General features: G+C 37.6%; 1 protein-coding gene across 2 annotated transcripts; it reads right to left on the bottom strand.

The window, feature by feature from the left end:
* Positions 1 to 1,575: 1,575 nt before the first annotated feature.
* si:ch211-243a20.3 (uncharacterized protein LOC100151507 homolog) lies at positions 1,576 to 17,098 on the bottom strand. Of its 2 annotated transcripts, none has more exons than XM_053615897.1 (4): positions 17,056 to 17,098; positions 12,195 to 12,332; positions 5,845 to 5,974; positions 1,576 to 3,367 (listed from the first exon to the last, which is right to left on the bottom strand). In XM_053615897.1, the coding sequence occupies exons 2-4, from the start codon at positions 12,316 to 12,318 to the stop codon at positions 3,052 to 3,054; spliced, it is 570 nt and encodes a 189-aa protein (XP_053471872.1). In that variant the 5' UTR covers positions 12,319 to 12,332; positions 17,056 to 17,098; the 3' UTR covers positions 1,576 to 3,051. The 2 variants fall into 2 exon arrangements, with proteins under 2 accessions (XP_053471872.1, XP_053471871.1); XM_053615896.1 differs by lacking the exon at positions 17,056 to 17,098 and adding an exon at positions 16,245 to 16,533.
* Between the last annotated feature and the right edge of the window lie 1,213 nt (positions 17,099 to 18,311).

Raw genomic sequence — 18,311 nt, forward strand, 5'->3', positions numbered from 1 at the left:
ATTCATCTGATTTTTATTTTATTTGTATTCCTCGGACTACCTCGGGTCCTTAAGTTAAATTAGCTGGTCGTTATTTGATTTCACCAGACTCTAAGATTGGAAACAATTATCTTCGGACTTGCCAAGCCACGGAAACACCCAAGTGACACAAGTCTGCCACCGTGTGGACGTTAAGGTGTAGTGATCACATGGCGCGCGTACAGACAGATCTTTTTACGTCATTGCATGAGTGTGTAATAGTTATCCTATATATAACACACGTACACCATCTATATGCAAATGATATATATTTACGTATGTTTTCAATAATACAATGAGTTTGGAAAGTATTCAGACCCCTTCAGTTTGTGTACATTTTGTTGTGTTTAAGATTTATTGTAAAGTAAATTTAATTGACTTCTTTTAATTAATCTACACAATGACCTATAAGGACAAAGCAAAACCAAGTTTTTAGATTTTATTGTGTGAGCAAATTTATTAAAAATCCAAAAGTGAAATCTCTTTCAGTTACATAAATATTCAGACCCTGTATTTAGTATTCTGTAGAAAATTCTTCCTGACAGATCCTTTCAAGCTCAGTCAACCTGTAGGGGGAGCGCCTTTAGACTGCCTCTTCAGGTCTCTCCACAGATTTTCTATGGGGTCTGGGATATGGCTGGGCCACTCAAGGACATTCAGAGAGTCAGTCCGAAAGTCACATTAGTGTTGTCTTGGCTGTATGCTTCAGGTCTTTGTCATGCTGTCTTTTCCTCAATCTAAGGTTGTGTGGTCTGTGGAGCAGATTTTCTTCAAGGACGTCTCTGTTTGGATGCATACATTCTTCCCCTAATTCTGACCATTCTGCCCATCCCTGCTGTTGAGAAGACCCCCATAACATGATGCTGCCATCACCATGCTTCACCGTATGAATGGTATTAGCCAGTTCACGAGCAATACCTGCTTTTCACCAGATGTAGTGCATGACCAAACTTCTTTCATTTCATAATGATAGAGCCTAGTGTTCCTAGGAACATTCAAAGCTTTATAAATGGTTTTATACCCTTACCCAGATCTATGTCTTGACACAGTTTGATTGTGGATGTCTACATGGAGTTCCACAGACTTCATGGCTTGGTTTTTGGCCTGACATACACTGTGAATTGTGGGATCTTATACACGCAGGTGTGTGCCTTTGTAAAAACATGTCCAATTAATTGCATTTGCAAGAGGCGCACTCCAGTCAGGTTCTAGACACATCTTAATATAATAAAAGCAAACAAGATGCACCTGAGCTCAGTTTGGAGCATCTTTCTTAGCCAAGGGCATGAATATTTTGCCAAATGAAAGCTTTCGGTTTCTGATTTGTAATAATTTTTAAATTTGAGTACATTTCCAAAAGCAGTTTTCTCTTTGTCATTATGGATTAATGTATGTACTATTGTGTGTAATGTCAAAAAAGTAAATTTATTCCATTATAAATTATATAAAGTATAAATATATTCAAAAATATATTTATATACAGTTGAATGCTAGGTACATAAACTTATGACAAAATGAAGAAGACAAAAATGTAATTTTTTGCAATTTACTGCTTAACAAATTACAAACAAATGCCAAATGTTTTACAATCAATTATAAGTTGCAAAAATGGGCGAATAGTGTATGTTAACATATTAGATAGTAAGAAAATCAAAATGACATCAGTTTGGAAATTTGCATCTTCTGTTCTAAATTTCATTTAAATACTGTATACTCTAATACTTTTTTGTAGGTTAATAAATGCACTTTCTTTTTCACCTAAAATGTATGGGTGGTGCAAGCATCTGCACCCCACTGTATAAATCTGTCACTAATTCAACACACAACTAGAAATATTGAGTTATATATTGAGTTTTAAATATGTAAATACAGGAAAACATTTGGAATTTCAATATATTGCAACACATCTATTTAGCATATTTCAATATATGTTTTAAAATTAATATCAATATTAAAATGAAATTAATTATTCAATACTATTCTTATTCTTGTTCTCATTATCATAATAATCATTAAACTGAAACAAAATACTTAAATTAGCTTTAAGATAAAGAATGAAAGTTGGTAAATGGAAAACAGGCCTAGATTATAACCAAGTACAGAGAATGCACTTGTAACTATAACAGCAAAATATAAAGCAGGGTGTTTCGGTGATGTATAAATCTTTAAAGTATGATTTTTGTACATATTATCCGGGTCATATAGATAAAAGTGTGCTTCATTTTTTTTAAAAAATTTATTTATTTATTTTTTTTACAGTTATCAGTTATACAAAGTGACATTTCAATTGACTTATTTTCTGCTGAATTTTTCCTAAATAAAAATAATAAAATTTTATAGGAAAGACTTAGCCAAATGAATTTAAATGATGTTTTATGTATTAAAACACTTTTTGACTTATATGTATAGACCGACTGTGTTTCCTAGCAAATGATTCATTCAGCTAAACAAGCTGTCTTGTAATTGATATCTTGTGAGTCAGTGAGTTTGTACTGCATAATTAATGATAAACCTTAAGATCACTCATTCAGCCAAAGAGTTTCAGCACACATTTATTGAGAAGCAGTTTATTCAGCTGAAGCTGTGTCACATCTGTGTTAGCCTGAATCCTGATCCCAAAAGTCCAAACAAACTTACCAATATACAAACAGAACATTTTCTTTGAGGTTTGTAAAATGAATCTTAACTTGATCAAAAAGTTAGATCACCAGGGGACTGTTAACAGGCTAGGCGAAGTTTTCAGTGCTGGAGGTGTTAGTTACAGTCTAGTGAAAGCCTCTTAAAGTTTCCTCTACCAGAGAACTCTGATTGGACCTTTGAGATCTGAGCTTACGCTAGTGCAGCCAGCAGAGAGAACATACTCTGGTATAATTTATATGATGCATGTGACTCACTATATGAGGTTGATATGAGAATGACATTTCAACACGGACAAATTTCTGATTATATTCAATACATTCTTAATAATATTTGCTCATTATTACCATCTTTGTATATATTTGTCTATAATATATCTTCGTCTCTCCGTTCTATCTATCTTTCTATCTTCCTCACTTTGACCTTCCCGTTTTCATCCTTGTACACCCTCACTCTCCTGGTTCGAACCACCCTGTTCACAGGCTGGGCCACTCGTACCCTGTACCGGCGCGGGTACTGTGCCAGACTCGTGCCTACACCTTTTAGGCTCTGGGGGACTCCTTTGGTGGCCTCCTTGTCTTCATCGTAGTAGCCATGACGACGGAGAAAGGGCTCCAAGGTTGCTAGGCGATTGTTGAGGTCTGTGATGCGCCTCTGTAAGTGGGAGACTTCTCTGAAGAGATCGTTGAGGGACTCTGAGAGCGGACGTACTCTGTGAAGCCAAAGAATAAAATTTTAGAGAGAGTGAGGGTGTGTGTGTGTGTGTGTGTGTGTGTGTGCGCGTGTGTGTGTGTGTGTGTGTAAATGTTTGAGGGTTGAGAGAGAGAGAGAGAGAGAGAGAGAGAGAGAGAGAATTGTTTGTGGGAGTGTGTGTGTTTCAGTAGCAAGGAAAAAGTGTGGGCAGTATGTGGGTAACGGTGCATTTTTGTTATAGAGAAAAAAAGTTAGTAAATGTGTCTATATGAGAAAGCAGGTGTGTGTGTGTGTGTGTGTGTGTGTGTGTGTGTGTGTGTGTGTGTGTGTGTGTGTAAATGTTTGAGGGTCTGGTTTGTTTCAGTTACAGAAAAAAAAAAATCAATACTCTGAAGCAAACTGAAAATATGATTTCATATCATCCTGCAAAGCAGAGCTACCCAGACATGAGCACAACCGCAGCTAATATTTGCAGAGATACAGAAATGTTATAAACAAGATGAAAATGACACCAGATATGTTCGTTACTGATTCATGGTGAGGTTCTGGTGCTCCATCTAATTGTAACTCAGATTTAATCTTTTCAATCTAAAATAAGAGCAGATATGTGTTGATTTTTATTTTTGTTATTACATGATAACATGCATGTAATAACTCGCAGCAGTCGAGAATTTGTGATCAGATCCATTATGCATGTAGCTAAAGCCTGCACAAAATATTTAACCCCTTAAAATCCCAGGAGCCATCAGTGCATCCAGGCTTACATTTCTCACTCTTATGACTACAAAGTTATTTTAATTTATTTTTAGGAGTTAATAAATATTCCATCCATCCATCCATCTTCTATACTGCTTATCCTTCCTTCAGGGTCACGGGGAAACCTGGAGCCTATCCCAGAGAGCATGTGGCACAAGGCGGGGTACACCCTGGACAGGGTGCCAGTTAATAAATAATATGCTTTAAAATAAATGACTGAATATGGAAAATAAGAAAACACATACATGTTCCAGGTGGCTGTTTTTGTCGGGGCTTTGAAGATTTGGCATTTTATTACTATAATAAATTTTCCTGGTTACACAGCTGCACTTTTTGACTATATAGTACACAGTTATAGAAAGGAATCCTCTCAAGGTTTCTTCCTCTTATTGTGTGAGGGAGTTTTTTCTTACCGCCCTCACTTCTGGCTTGCTCATTAGAGATAAATTTATACATTTAAAATTTATGTCCTGAATTTATATATTTCTGTAAAGCTGCTTTGTGACAATGTCCATTGTTTAAAGCGCTATACAAATAACATTGAATTGAATTGAATTTGGTCAAAATCGTATTCACAGGCCTTTTATTGCTTAGGCAAGTTGCAAGAACTTTTATTAAGGTATCTTTAAAATAATATGGTTACTATATTGTATTGTCTTTAATATACAAAATATTTAATAGCTAATTTTTAATGAGAAGGGGCATTCCAGGCCAGAAAAATGTAAACAGAAGCCTGAAACAAAACTATTCAGATCCATTGTACGGTAATATGGTGAAATGTAGTTTTTCCAAGATATCATTCAAATTATATTGTTAATTAGATGTAGAAATACACATACATTAATACACATATAATAGCATACATTGTTTTTCCTAGTGTAAATGTTTAATTGTTTGCCTACACATTTTAGATAATTTTGTGGGTGCTTAGTTAATCCAGTCAAAAGAATAAAGGTCAAGACATCAGTGATGTGTGTTCTAATGCAGTGGTTTTCAAAGTGGGGGCCGCGGCCGGGCGCCCGGGGGGCCTCAACAATTTGGTGTGAAAAATAAATTCTCACTCTCAGACAACCACACACACAATCAATTCCTAATGTAATGTAATGTAAAGATGTAAGATGTAATTATTAATAAAAAAAAAGAGGGATATATTCAGAAGTCTGTATTTTTAATGTGTTTTAAAGACAGGGGGCCTCGGTCAAATGTTAATGCCATTTGGAGGGCCTTGCCCTGGAAAAGTTTGGGAACCACTGTTCTAATGCACTTTAAGTAGAAAACCAGTTTTCAGTTAATCCGTCCATGTCAAATATTTATCTCTTTAATGTAGAACAGAGCATTTCCTTTTCAGAAAAGGTTCCAAGTAAAACCCCATTAGAAAGACAGAACCGTTATGCATCCAAACAATCCTTGAGAAATCATTGGCAGTTATATTGGAGGATAGTGCATCCTCTGAAATGTGGAGTCTACTGTAGTAGCCTGGAGACTATGAGATGAGAGTGGTCATACATTCATGGAAAAATATGAATGTGTGACCACTCTTGTCTCATAGTCTCCAGGCTACTACAGTAGACTCCACATCTCAGAGGATGCACTATCATCCAATATAACTGCCAATGATTTATCAGGACATGCAGTTTTGGCCAATCACTGGTTCTCTGTTTAGCCAGGACGCAGTCAGAGTAATCCTGGGAGTCATAATGCTGTAATGAAAAATGAAAGTGTGTAAACACAGCAGTATACCTTGAGTAGTCAGGCAGGAGAGTATTGGGCTGGGAGTGCAGCAGCGTCTTGATCTCGTTAAAGATGCGTTTGCCCCAAGTGTCCAGAACTCTCGTCACACTCCGAACATTAGCCACGTTCACATGCTCCGCTATCATGACAACACAAGACCAAGCAGAAAAAACATTAAGTTAAATACTCACGAGTTGTGTGAGACACCATGTGACCTCGAGTCAGAGGTGATGGAGATAATGAGATCATTAAATTGGTGTCCTTGTGTCCTCAAGTTAGTTTGCTTTAACTGCAAGGCTTTAAAAGCTGTAAAACTGGCAGACGGTGAGCAGACCACAATGTAATTTTCAGTCCTGTAAAATCATATTGTACATAATATTTGCTGGATCTCCATGAGGGTTATTATTACTTTAGAAATCTAATAGAAAAAAAAAACATTCATTATATTTCTGTCGTTACTGTAAATTAATAACTTCATATTTAGATCTCTGGATTCTATAAGACTTGCTCAGTGATGATGATTTGCATTGTTCAAGACAGTTAATTATGTGAATGTACACAGTGAGGGAATGGAGAAAATGTTTGCCTGTGTTGTAGCAGGTTTCTGTAAGAATAAATTAAAATCTGTAAAACAGGGTTTAAAAGTAATAAACAGGCTGCACACGATGTTACAATTACTGCAGCAATCAATAGTCACAATTTAATCTACAGGCAATTTAATTATTACTATAAATATATTATTATAGCTAATGTATTATTAGTATTTTGAATATTGCACACCCTGAGGCTGCTTTTATCGTTTTTGGAAACTTTAATAGGGCGAATATGAGGAGTGTTTTTCCCAAATAATACCAGCACATTAATTTTCCCACACAAAGTCAACCTTAGATGACTGCTATTCAAGACTAAAGGACAGGACCCCTCCCCCCCTTGCCTTTGGCAAAGGGGATCACATTAGCATATTGCTGTTATCTCTATACAGACAATGCCTCAAAGTGGAAGAACCGGTTTTTAGAGCAGTTCACAAATGGAGTGAGGATGCCATCTCCAGACTGCAGGACTTCTTTGAATCCACAGACTGGCAATTTCTTCACGATGCAGCAGGAGACAACATAAATAAATACACAGCCTCTGTGATAAGCTACATCAACAAATTCACAGAGGATGTTGTTCCAACAGTCAACGTAATGTCAATTCCCAACAAGAAACCATGGGTCAATGGAGAGGTGTGCGACAGGCTGCGAGCACGAACTGCAGCCTTCAACTCTGGGGACCCGACTGCCTACAAGAAGTCCAAGTATGACCTTCAAAATGCTATCAGATCTGATCTGCCAAAAGAGACTTCAGGGACAGAGTGGAGTCAGACGATCATGGATCTGACCCCAAACATACAGGTGCATCTCAAAAAATTTGAATATCATGGAAAAGTTAATTTTTTTCCCATAATTTAATTAAAAAAGAAGAACTTTCATATATTCTACATTCATTACACACAAAGTGAAATATTTCAAGCCTTTTTTGGTTTTAATCTATGAGGTATTCACAAGAGGACTATAAGAGGGTATTCACTCCCTGCTGGGAAATTACCTGCTGACCATGACACCTGAAGTGAGCAGGGCCTTTAAGAGAGTCAATGCTTGGAAGGCACCAGGTCCTGATGGCCTCCACATATGTGTCCTAAGGGCCTGTGCTGACCAGTTAGCAGATCTTTTCACTAACATCTTTAATCTCTCTTCGAGTCTGACAGTGATCCCCACATGCTTCAAGCAGACCACCATCATCCCTGTCCCCAAGAAAACCATTTTCTCTTGCCTGAATGACTACCGCCCAGTAGCATTGACATCAGTAATATTGAAGTGCTTTGAGTGTCTCGTCAAATCCTACATCTGCTCCTCTCTATAAGACACCTTGGATCTGGTCCAGTTTGCTTACCGCACCAATAGATCCACTGATGACACCATTGTAATGGCTATGCACTCTGCCTTGAAACACCTGGAAGAAAGAGAGACCTACGTGCAGATGCTGTTTATCGATTATAGCTCTGCATTCAGTACCATCCTCCCTACAAAACTCATAGCCAAGCTGAAGGATCTGGGACTTAACAGTCACATGTGTAACTGGATGCTAAACTTCTTGATGAGCAGACCATAGGTGAAGATTGGCAGCCACACATCCTTTACAGACAGACACTCAACACTAGTGCTCCACAGGGATGTGTGTTCAGCCCCCTCTTGTACTCACTGTTCACATATGGTCTGCTAAGCACAACTCCAACATCATCTTCAAATTTGCTGATGATACAACCATCCTGGGACTCATCACCAACAATGACGAGACATTCTACAGTTAGGAGGTCAGCACTTTCAGCATGGTGTGATGACAACAATCTTTCTCTGAATGTCAGCAAGACCAAGGAGTTGATTGTGGATTACAGGAAGTCAAAGAGAGGGGGTCACGCTCCCTTTCTACATCAATGGGGTGGAGGTGGAGAGAGTTAAGAGCTACAAGTTCCCTGCTGTCCACATCTCCGAGGATCTCTCCTGGAGCCTCCACACAGCCACAGTAGTGAGAGCAGCCTTTCAATGTCTCTACTTTCTGAGGAGGCATAAGAAGTTTGGCATTTCGTCTGACATCTTGTCAAACTTCTACCGCTGCACCATACTGCAGAGAAAATTCTGACCATCTGCATCAATGTTTGGTATGGTAGCTGGTCTTTCTCTTACTGAAAAGCTCTTCAGAGAGTGGTGAGAACAGCACAGCTCATCACTGGAAATAAACTCCCGGCCTTACAGGACATTTACCAAGCACGTTGTTTGAGAAAGGCCCACAGTATCATTAATGACTGCACTCACCATGCTCATTGCCTGATTGTGACACTGCCATCTGGCAGAGGCTTCGATTGCATCCAATCACAGACAACCAGACAGAAGAACAGTTTTTACCTTCAAGCAATCAGACTACTTAACAGCCAGTAGTCCTTCATCTAGCACTGCAACACTTTATTAGCGTCACTTTCCTGACATTCAGATAGTTACTCTTCAAATAATAAAATAATAATAATAAAAAAATAATAAAAAACAAATAATAAATGTTCTATTTATTGTACTTGTATTTACTGTTCTGCTTACTTAATAGCCCATGTCACTTTACTCTGCCATTGCCCACCATTTACCTTATTACATTACAGCAACAGCTCAACCATTCATGTCTAAATGCCCAGTGTACCCAGAGTAACTGTGTAAATGACAAATAAATGACTTGGATCTCTGTTTAGCTTTGTTTTCAAGTATTATGCCCTGTACATACATTGCTAATCATTTTTATGCTTAAATGCTTAAAACAGTTCACAATATTTTCACTACATATATGTTTCACTATATTTTCCACAAGGATTACATACTGAACATTATAAGGAAGTAAGAAGAAGTAAGAAAAATTAGGATGTCCATGTGTGGGGAAAAAAACATTTATTTGTATAGTTATTCATCTGCGATTCCTTGAGGTAAAGGACATTTAACCAAATGTACTTAGGTCAATAAGCTATTAATTAATAGTCACAAGACTATTGGAGGTATACACTTCCTTATTATGAGGTAATAAACTCATATGGCCACTAATGAGCTATTTCCTCAAGCTTCTGAAAACCTGGTGAATTTTCTCAAAATTACTACTAACCCTAACCAATAAATAAATAAATAATAACACGTTTAGCAATTTTTCATTTTGGGTCTGCAAGTGCCTCAGAGTGCTTTAGTATTACTCCAAGAGATCGCAAGATATAGCGGAGCTAAACCATTTAGGAATTTAAATGTCATCAGCAGGACTCTGTAATGTGGGGACAATGTAAACTGAATAAGACTGGGATAATGTGGCCTGACCTGCTTTTCTTGGGCTGTTGCATCCTGAACTAACCAAAACTTAGGTCAGGAATCCAAAATTACTTCAGGGATTTTGTAGAAAATGCTAGTTTAAATCCTATTTGTGTGGTGAAAAGATTTCAACTGGCATAATATAGAGATAACTGAGTTATTGAGGACTCTTAAAATAGTCTATAATGTAAATATAATGTTCTGAAATAATGTATGAAATAAAGGATATTATTATATTATTATATCTAATCACTGCTGGATGAGTGAGACTTATGAATAGTCTGTCAGTCTGTAGTCTATTAATAAAGGCTAATTATAAAGAAGTAGCTTTTAGATAGCTGGTGTATCTGTGTCTTTTCAACAGACTTTGGAATGAAATCTTTAAATTCAATTCTCTCCCTTTTCACTTTTTGGGGGTGACCGGACTTTAAAATGCTAGAACATTAATTGTGATTGAGATATGGACAAAAAAGCCTCAGATTTTACATCAAGGATATCATTCTTATTAAATAACTTTGGTTATCTACTTTGGTACTGTCCTTGCTTGACCTCTTGCACATTTCTAAATGAGGCGCAGACGTCATGAAGTCATTTGTAATTAACATCTGATTATAATATGATATGAAAATGGGTCATTTGTAATTGTAATTTGATTTGGCAATGATTGTAACAATAGAATTAGCATTTCTGCCCTGAAGGTTTGACTTTCAAACTTTGAGACAGGTCTTTGAGACAGTTCAAATGTACTGCCGAGCAGTACATTACATACTGTATTATTATGTACTGTACTGGATTGATCTATGAAAGTTAGTCATTTGGCACTGGTTGTATATATGCTAATAATGTATACAGTACATGCAGTAACACACAAGGAAGCTGTGTTGAATGGGAAGTTATATATATATATTTTTTTATCACTAATTCAGTTATTTGTCTTTTTTAACCCTCACAGCTGCAATCAAAATTATTTAACGCCAATTGCAAATCAGGTTTATTGTCAAAATTTACAGACTTTCAGCTGTGTGCAATCAAACAAAAGCAATTGCAATAGTTCAAGACAACCAATGCTTCAAGTGGTTTCCCCAAATTCAACTGAAAATGAATTTATATTGATTTTGCCAGTCTCAAAATTATTCAACCCCATCATGGCAAGCATCTTTAGTACTTAGTAGTGCACCTTTTTGCTGTTATGACCTGCTGCAAATGAGATGCATAGCCAGACACCAGCTTCTTGCAGTGTTCCTGAGGAATCTTAGCCATTTCCTCATGGCCTCCAGTTCAGTAATATTCTTGAGTTTGTGTGCTGTAACTGCCTTCTTCAAATCCCACCAGAGATTTTCTATTGGGTTCAAGTCAGGTGACTGTGATGGCCCTGTAGAATTTTCCAGGACTTCTTCTGCAAACAAGCCTTGGTAGAATTTGAGGTATGTTTGGGATCATTGTCCTGTGAGAAGGTCCAATGGAAGGGCTTCAGCTTCCTCACAAACGGCATGACATTTTCTCCTAGGATTTCCTCATACTTCAATTAATCCATTTTGCCTTCCACACGCTGCAGGTTTCCAGTGCCAGAGGATGCAAAGCAGCCCCAGAGCATCACCGAGTCACCACCATGCATGACTGTGGACAGAGTGTTCTTTCTTCATTCTTCCTTCTCCAGACGTACCGCTGATCCATCGTGCCGAAAAGTTCCAGTTTTGTTTCATCGCTCCACCGAACAGAATCCCAAAACTTCTGTGGCTTATTTGTATGATTTTGAGCCGAATATTCTTGTGCTTTTGGGTCAGTAGTGGTGTACGTCTTGGAGTTCCGGCATGGAAACCTTATGTGTTTAGTACGTGCCTTACTGTGCTCACTGAAACCTCAGTGCCTGTTGCCACCAAGTCTTGATGCAGGTATTTTGCTGTCACTCGAGGGTTTTTTCACAACCTGCCTACTCAGAAATCTGGTTGTAGCTGTTGATAGCTTCCTTTTCGGTCCTGTCTAGGTATTTCATACATTTTCTACCCCTAGCCAGTTGAGGTATTTCATGTGTTCCAGCTCAAGCACACCTGGTGCAAATAATGAAGCCCATTTTTGCATATTTGTGTTGTTTTGAGGGATTCTGTTCAGGGGGTTGAATAATTTTGAAACTGGAGAAGTCATGGTAAGTTGCATTTTCAGTTGAATTTGGGGAAACCACTTGAAGCATTCGTTGTGTTGAACTATTTAAACTGCTTTTGTTTGATGTGTTCATTGCAAACAACTGAACGTCTGTAAATTCTGGCAATAAACCTGATTTGCAATAGGGGTTGAATAATTTTGATTGCAACTGCATGTGCAGGAAGTATGAGGAAACAAGCTAGCATGATGCAACACTGCTGCAAAGTTGTTTACTAATGATGTAAGCAGGAACTATAGAAGCTGTAGCCTATATCTATTAAAACAGTGACATTTTCAAATCACTAAACCCACTGAGTCATTTCTTTTGCATGCAATTTTTTCAATGTTTACCTCCTTCTCTATAGTTCCAGGTGCCATAATCGTCCAACTCATTGCTCATTGCACGCGACAAAGCCAAAAACATCAAGATGACAGCCAGAATCATTACTGTCCTCGTTGCCATGGGAATGGGCATGACGGCTCAGAGGCCTGGAGAGAGAGAAGAGGGGGATTTCAAAAGTTTAATGGAAAACAGATCTGCACCTTCATCCTGCCAGTACCTCAGTCCAAGAGTTGGCAGAACAGTCACGGGTAGTGGAGAGTGAGAGAAAGAGAGAGAGATGAAGAGGAAGAGCAATTAGAGATGCACAGAAGGAGATAAAAAGGAAGCGTAGTTGAGCTAATAAGGCAACTTCATTGACCTCCATGGCAATCTCCACAGAGCAGACTGTCTCTAGGGACTCACTGTCAACTCAAAGTGTGAATGAGGAAAGGACTGAATTTTGTGCTGTTTGGATGACCCGGCTCTTAACTCATCGCTGTGGTGTCTTATATTTTGGTGACCCCATACTGCTAATTAACTAATTATAACTGCTGTACTGTCAACAAGGTTCATAAACAAACAGAGCCAAGTTTCCCAAAAGCATCTCAGCATTATCATCATTAAATGGTAGAGCAAGCATTACGTCGAACACTCTCTCTCTCACACATGCTATTGCAAGCTACTTCAGGAAGAACATTTCATAACAGACACCAATGGTGTATTGAAAAATAATTTAAGTTACTAATAATGTTTACATTCTGAAAGTGGAGGTTGAGGGTGTTAAGGCAACCAGCAACTCTTTCCCTCATTATGGAACAGAAAAAGCCCTGTAAGAGCAATCACAATGAAATAATAGTGTGAAAATGACAGGTCTTTGTAAATCTGGAGTAGATAGGTGGTTGTAATAGTGATCATGTGACCTCCATCTCTTATTTACAGAGGCACCTGTGTACAAGCATGTTGGAACCCTAAGAAAATGAAGGTGTCCATAAGTTTATATCATTAATACATTTGATGGATTGGCTATTTTTTGACTTTATATTAGATCAGTACTGTTGTGGAAAAATATTACAGGGGATAAATGTGTAAAAGAGAAAGAGGCAAAATAAATGTTCATGTATCCTGATATAAAGTCAAAATGTCAGAAGTGTTTCTTCTTCTTTCATTTTCCAGTACTTTCATTGTGTTTTTGTTCTAGTTACTTTAAAAAGCATGAATAAAATCAGTCTGTTTTCAAAGGCACAACAGACAAGCATGAGAAAGGCAGAATGGAATTATGGTCTTGTGACTGCTGTAATTCAACCAAAACTTAATTTGTTCAACTGAAGCTTCAGAGACAAGTAGCCTTTGTTCAGGAGTCCCAGATGATGAGAGCCTACAAAGGACAGTTTTAAGCCTGTAAAGTGCTCAGTATTGATCACATCAGTGATGTGGGGTGTAAAGGGTAAAGCTTTACATAAATCTGTAATCAGGGAGGAATGTAACTGGCACTGGGAACTGAAACAGAGTGAGTCAGTGCCATGGTATTCCTCCAAATGGCCCCCATCCCAGGACTTATAAAGACAAGGGCCCATATGGAGACTGTATCACAGTGTAAGAGCGCTGATCTAGAATCAGCTTCCTCCATCACTCCAAGATGAATGTCTAATTTTGTGTTCACTGAAAGACAAAAACTGATCCAAGATCAACTTTCTCACTCCAGGGGTAGTATTCATGAGAGTCTCATGAGCATGAGCAGCTGGTATCATAATTGCGCTCATTTGGAGCATAAAAGATAAAAGCTCTATAGGCCCTTACACACATGCACTTTTATGCAGTAATTTACCAGTAATGAATTATTTAAGGGCTAAGGGCCATATTCAGAGTTGAATTAAGCATGTTGTGAAGATTTAATATCGAAATTGGTTGCGCTGGTGTTTAGACCTCAGTTTTTGTTTTGCATGGAGGGTACCCGAGTAGAAGGGCTCACGGTGGCTTAGTGGTTAGCACGTTTGCCTCACACCGCCAATGTCGGGGGTTCGATTCCTGCGGCTCTGTGTGTGCAGAGTTTGCATGTTCTGCCTGTGCTGCGGGGGTTTCCTTCGGGTACTCCGGTTTCCTCCCCCAGTCCAAAGACATGCATCATAGGTTGATTGGCATGTCTAAAGTGTCCGTAGTGTATGAATGGGTGTGTGATTGTGTGCCCTGCGATGGATTGGCACCCTGTCCAGGGTGTACCCTGCCTTGTGCCCGATGCTTCATGGGATAGGCTCCAGGTTCCCCGTGACCCTGAAAAGGATTAAGTGGTATAGAAGATGGGTGGATGGGCGGTATCCAAGTAGATGCATCTTAATCAAAGATATTTCTTTTCTTGAGGATGTCATGAGAACTTCTTTTAAAGATAACATTAAGAACAACACAGCAATTCGATCAGCTTACCCATTGTCATTATTTTTTAAATTCAAAATAACAAATGGAAAAGCACAACAAAATACATTAGATCCCAAACACACATTACAATTTCATAACTTCAATTTAGTGTCTCTTGGGTTCCTTAACTGTCAGTGTGTGATATAAAATTTTGATCAAATGCTATTTTATAAGCTGCTTAATAATGAACGTCAAGCCATATTGTTAAATAACACAAAATGTACAGTGATTAATGTGATAATTACAACTAAAACTATTCATGGCACAATACATCTTCCCTTTCATATTCTTGTATTATTTTTATTTTTTTTATTTTTTTTTTCATTTTAAATTGTCTCTTGCTTTTATTTTACATCCTATTACATTTGACATCAAAGAGGAAAAAACAGGGAAAAAATCCTTCTTTCATCTGCACTTTCTATCCCTCATTTTGGTGGTGGTGGGGGGGGGGGGGTTAAAGGCAAGTGTTTGTGTTTAAAATCATGTTTTCTAAATGCTATTGTAAAACCAGATCTACAGTTAAAATAAATCTGGCAACCTTGGAGGCATGAACTATATGAAGGTAGGTTGCATAACCTAACTAAATTTTTAACATGCGCAGGTTCCCTTAGATAAATATTGATGTAACTTCTGGACTTAGGTTATCAGCATTGAATTTGATAACTGATTTTGAAAGGAAACAAATTTGACCTGTGAATATCAAGAGGCCTCTTTAGTGAAAAGAAGCCAAGAGAGATACTCTGACGCAGTTTGAGTTGGCTGAATTGAAAACAGAATGAAGAGACAGCCGGAAGAAAAGACTAAAGTCAACAAAGAAGACAGTAGACGTGTCTGGAAGTTGGAACTATTCAGAAATAAAGGATAAACTCCAGTTTGTAAAACTTTAATTCCAACAATTCTATTGTACATAGGATTTAGTATACATAATATCATAACAAATATGAATTAATTCCTCCAAATAAAATACCATTTTAAAACCCTAAGGCCAAAACATTACTAGTTAAAAAAAAAAAATCACAGGTTTTGGGTTATAAATGGTTTTAATGCCAGATTTAGCTGAATCTATCTGTTGAGGATAGAGCATCTGAATGCTAGCCAAGAATTGGAGCTTTATGAATTAAAAGGCAACATAATTTTCAGGTGAATCTTGACTGGTTAGATGTTGGTCCACATAATTTAATTTATCTTACATTTACAAAATCTGTGGTAACACAGAGACCAGAGTTTCTTCTCTGAATAGATATTTCATGACTAGTGCCAGATGTAAGAACATCCACAAATATTAAAGCACTGACTTTAAAAAATGTTTGAGCAGAACAGCTGAAATAGAAACAAGGACCTTTCCAAATGCTGGTGCTATATACTATAAGCTGCAATACTACAATGGGCAAAACAGATGTCTTATAGACTCTGCTCCTGAACTAGACCTAATCATCTACTTTCCCAACAGAATTATCGGATGAACACATGCACAGGGGTCTGAGGCCAAATATCACTAAGGACATCATATCATGTAAATTAAAGAGTTTGCCAGTAGAACCAGAGGTACATCAAGAACTTGTCACATAACATTTAAAGGAAACCAAACACTTGCACAAACTATAGTACAATATCATTAAAGACGAAGATGTTTAAGAATCTTTTTTGATTCAGATAAACATTACACTTACGCTTTCAGAAGGTGATGGTATTCTTCTGCTGGTTAACTTACACCTGCTGTGGGACTTTTATCATTCAAAAACAGAATTTCCTTTTAACCTTCTGTCCACTGTTTTACAGCTCTCTCCTGCTTTTCTTTTTCCCTTTCTGAATCGCTGTCTATCTCTTGTTTGTTCCCCTCCCTCTTTTCTGAGCGGCAGTAATGTGATTGTGTAATGTGATTATAGGTAGAGCTATGCAAGCTGTGTCCCACTTGTTTTGATTTGGGACAGAGAGAATACATGCTTCTTCAACTCTTTTCATCTCTCTCTCTCTCTCTCTCTCCCTCCCTCTCCCTCCCCCTCTAGTCCAGCTGTTTCCAGATGGGAACTTTTGACACTTTCTGCTTTTTTTGGGGTTTTTTTGCCGCTCCCAACAACCCCCCCCCCCCCCCCTATTCACATACACACACACACAAGCACTCACACTACTGCAAATGATAGGTTGGTAAAGCACACATTAAAAGTCTATAAAAGTATAGAAAGACTTGCATGTTCTATATGAAGAACTTCTGTGCATGATAGCAGTATAGTATAGTATAATATAATAGTTTATCATATCTAATACAAGTCACTATATTACCAATGCTCTGTAAAAGTCTTGTATGATCAAATATAATTTCTGAGGTATCTCAGAAAGTTCCAAAGTTGGATCAGTACAGTTAAACGGTGTGTATTGGGTCCATATGTAACCCATTTTACAGATTGCCAACATAGAGAGATTGATGAAGAGATAAAAAAGAAGGGAGATTATGAAACGGGAAATATTTTTTTAGTCACTGACCTCCAGATGTTACTTCTCTTTCGGTTCTTCCCTCTCTCTCTCCCCCCTTTTCTCTCTGATCTGTTTTCATTGAATTTATGAGATCAGTCTTGGCTTCTTTGCTACTGCTGAGCTGCAGTGCGCATGTGCACCTGTTTCTCATTACGCACGATGCATTCATCACTCCAACTGGATTCCTTCTTACTCTTTAATACGCTCAGGCGATAGAAAGTTAGCCAAAATGCCCGACAACTAACGCCTGTGTGTGCAATAGCTTGTTATAACAAGCTCAATATGATTTTAGAATATCATGACTCCTAAAATAGCTGCTCTCCCCATAGCAGAAATCATTACTTTCTTGTGAAGTGGAAAGAACAGCCATCTCCTAATTTCTTACCTTACTGTGTTATGGTTTTGGAAGTCAGACTGAGCCAATGAATTACTACTAAAACAAAAATAGGAAATACAAGCCTATAATTCTTTACAGCAGGACTGATATGACTTTAGTCAGATCTTTATTAACTGTAAAATATATTTTTCACCCATAAGTAGAATCCAGGGACAGTAACCTACTGACATTAAAGGAATACTCCAGCATTTTTCAAGAGAAGCTCTTATCTACCTGGCCTGTAGCTTATATGATTAACACAGACATGACGTTTAAGACATTTCCCTCTACTGAATAAAGAACAACAACAACAACAAAGCAAACTACTGTTCGCTTACAAGGGCACTTGTTAAATTCTGCCTATAATCCTAATATCGCATGACTATATAAGAGGAATTCAAAACAGACATGAGAGAAAGACTTACTAAAGCTGGTTTTATGTAGTTTTACCCATAATATTTTCCTGACAATTTTCTAGCATTACAATACATTAATACCAGTGCATTGTTTAACTGTTTAAGTTCTAGTTTCAAGACAAATAATTTATGAAGATTATATTAAAGCCCTCACTCTAATAAGTTATAATTTCTTTAGTAACAACTAACACATGGACTTGGGTATGGGTATGGTGAATTCTTCACATACATGAAATAAATGGATTTTTTCTATAAGGACTTATTTAGCATTTTTGAAAGGAAATGTCACCAGTTTTAACTGTCAGTGGTAATGCTGTAAAATGAAGTTTTCTGCCACTGGAAAGTCTTCGGGACAGAAGACACATTAACCCGATCTTAACTTTTCTCTTTAACCTGGCAAGCTGCAATCCTTTTTACTTCATGAGAAAGAAAAAAAAAGAGAGTGGTGAGAGAATGAGCTCATAACTGTTATA

This window comes from Ictalurus furcatus, chromosome 26 (assembly GCF_023375685.1).
Source record: "Ictalurus furcatus strain D&B chromosome 26, Billie_1.0, whole genome shotgun sequence".
Classification (NCBI taxonomy): Eukaryota; Metazoa; Chordata; class Actinopteri; order Siluriformes; family Ictaluridae; genus Ictalurus; species Ictalurus furcatus.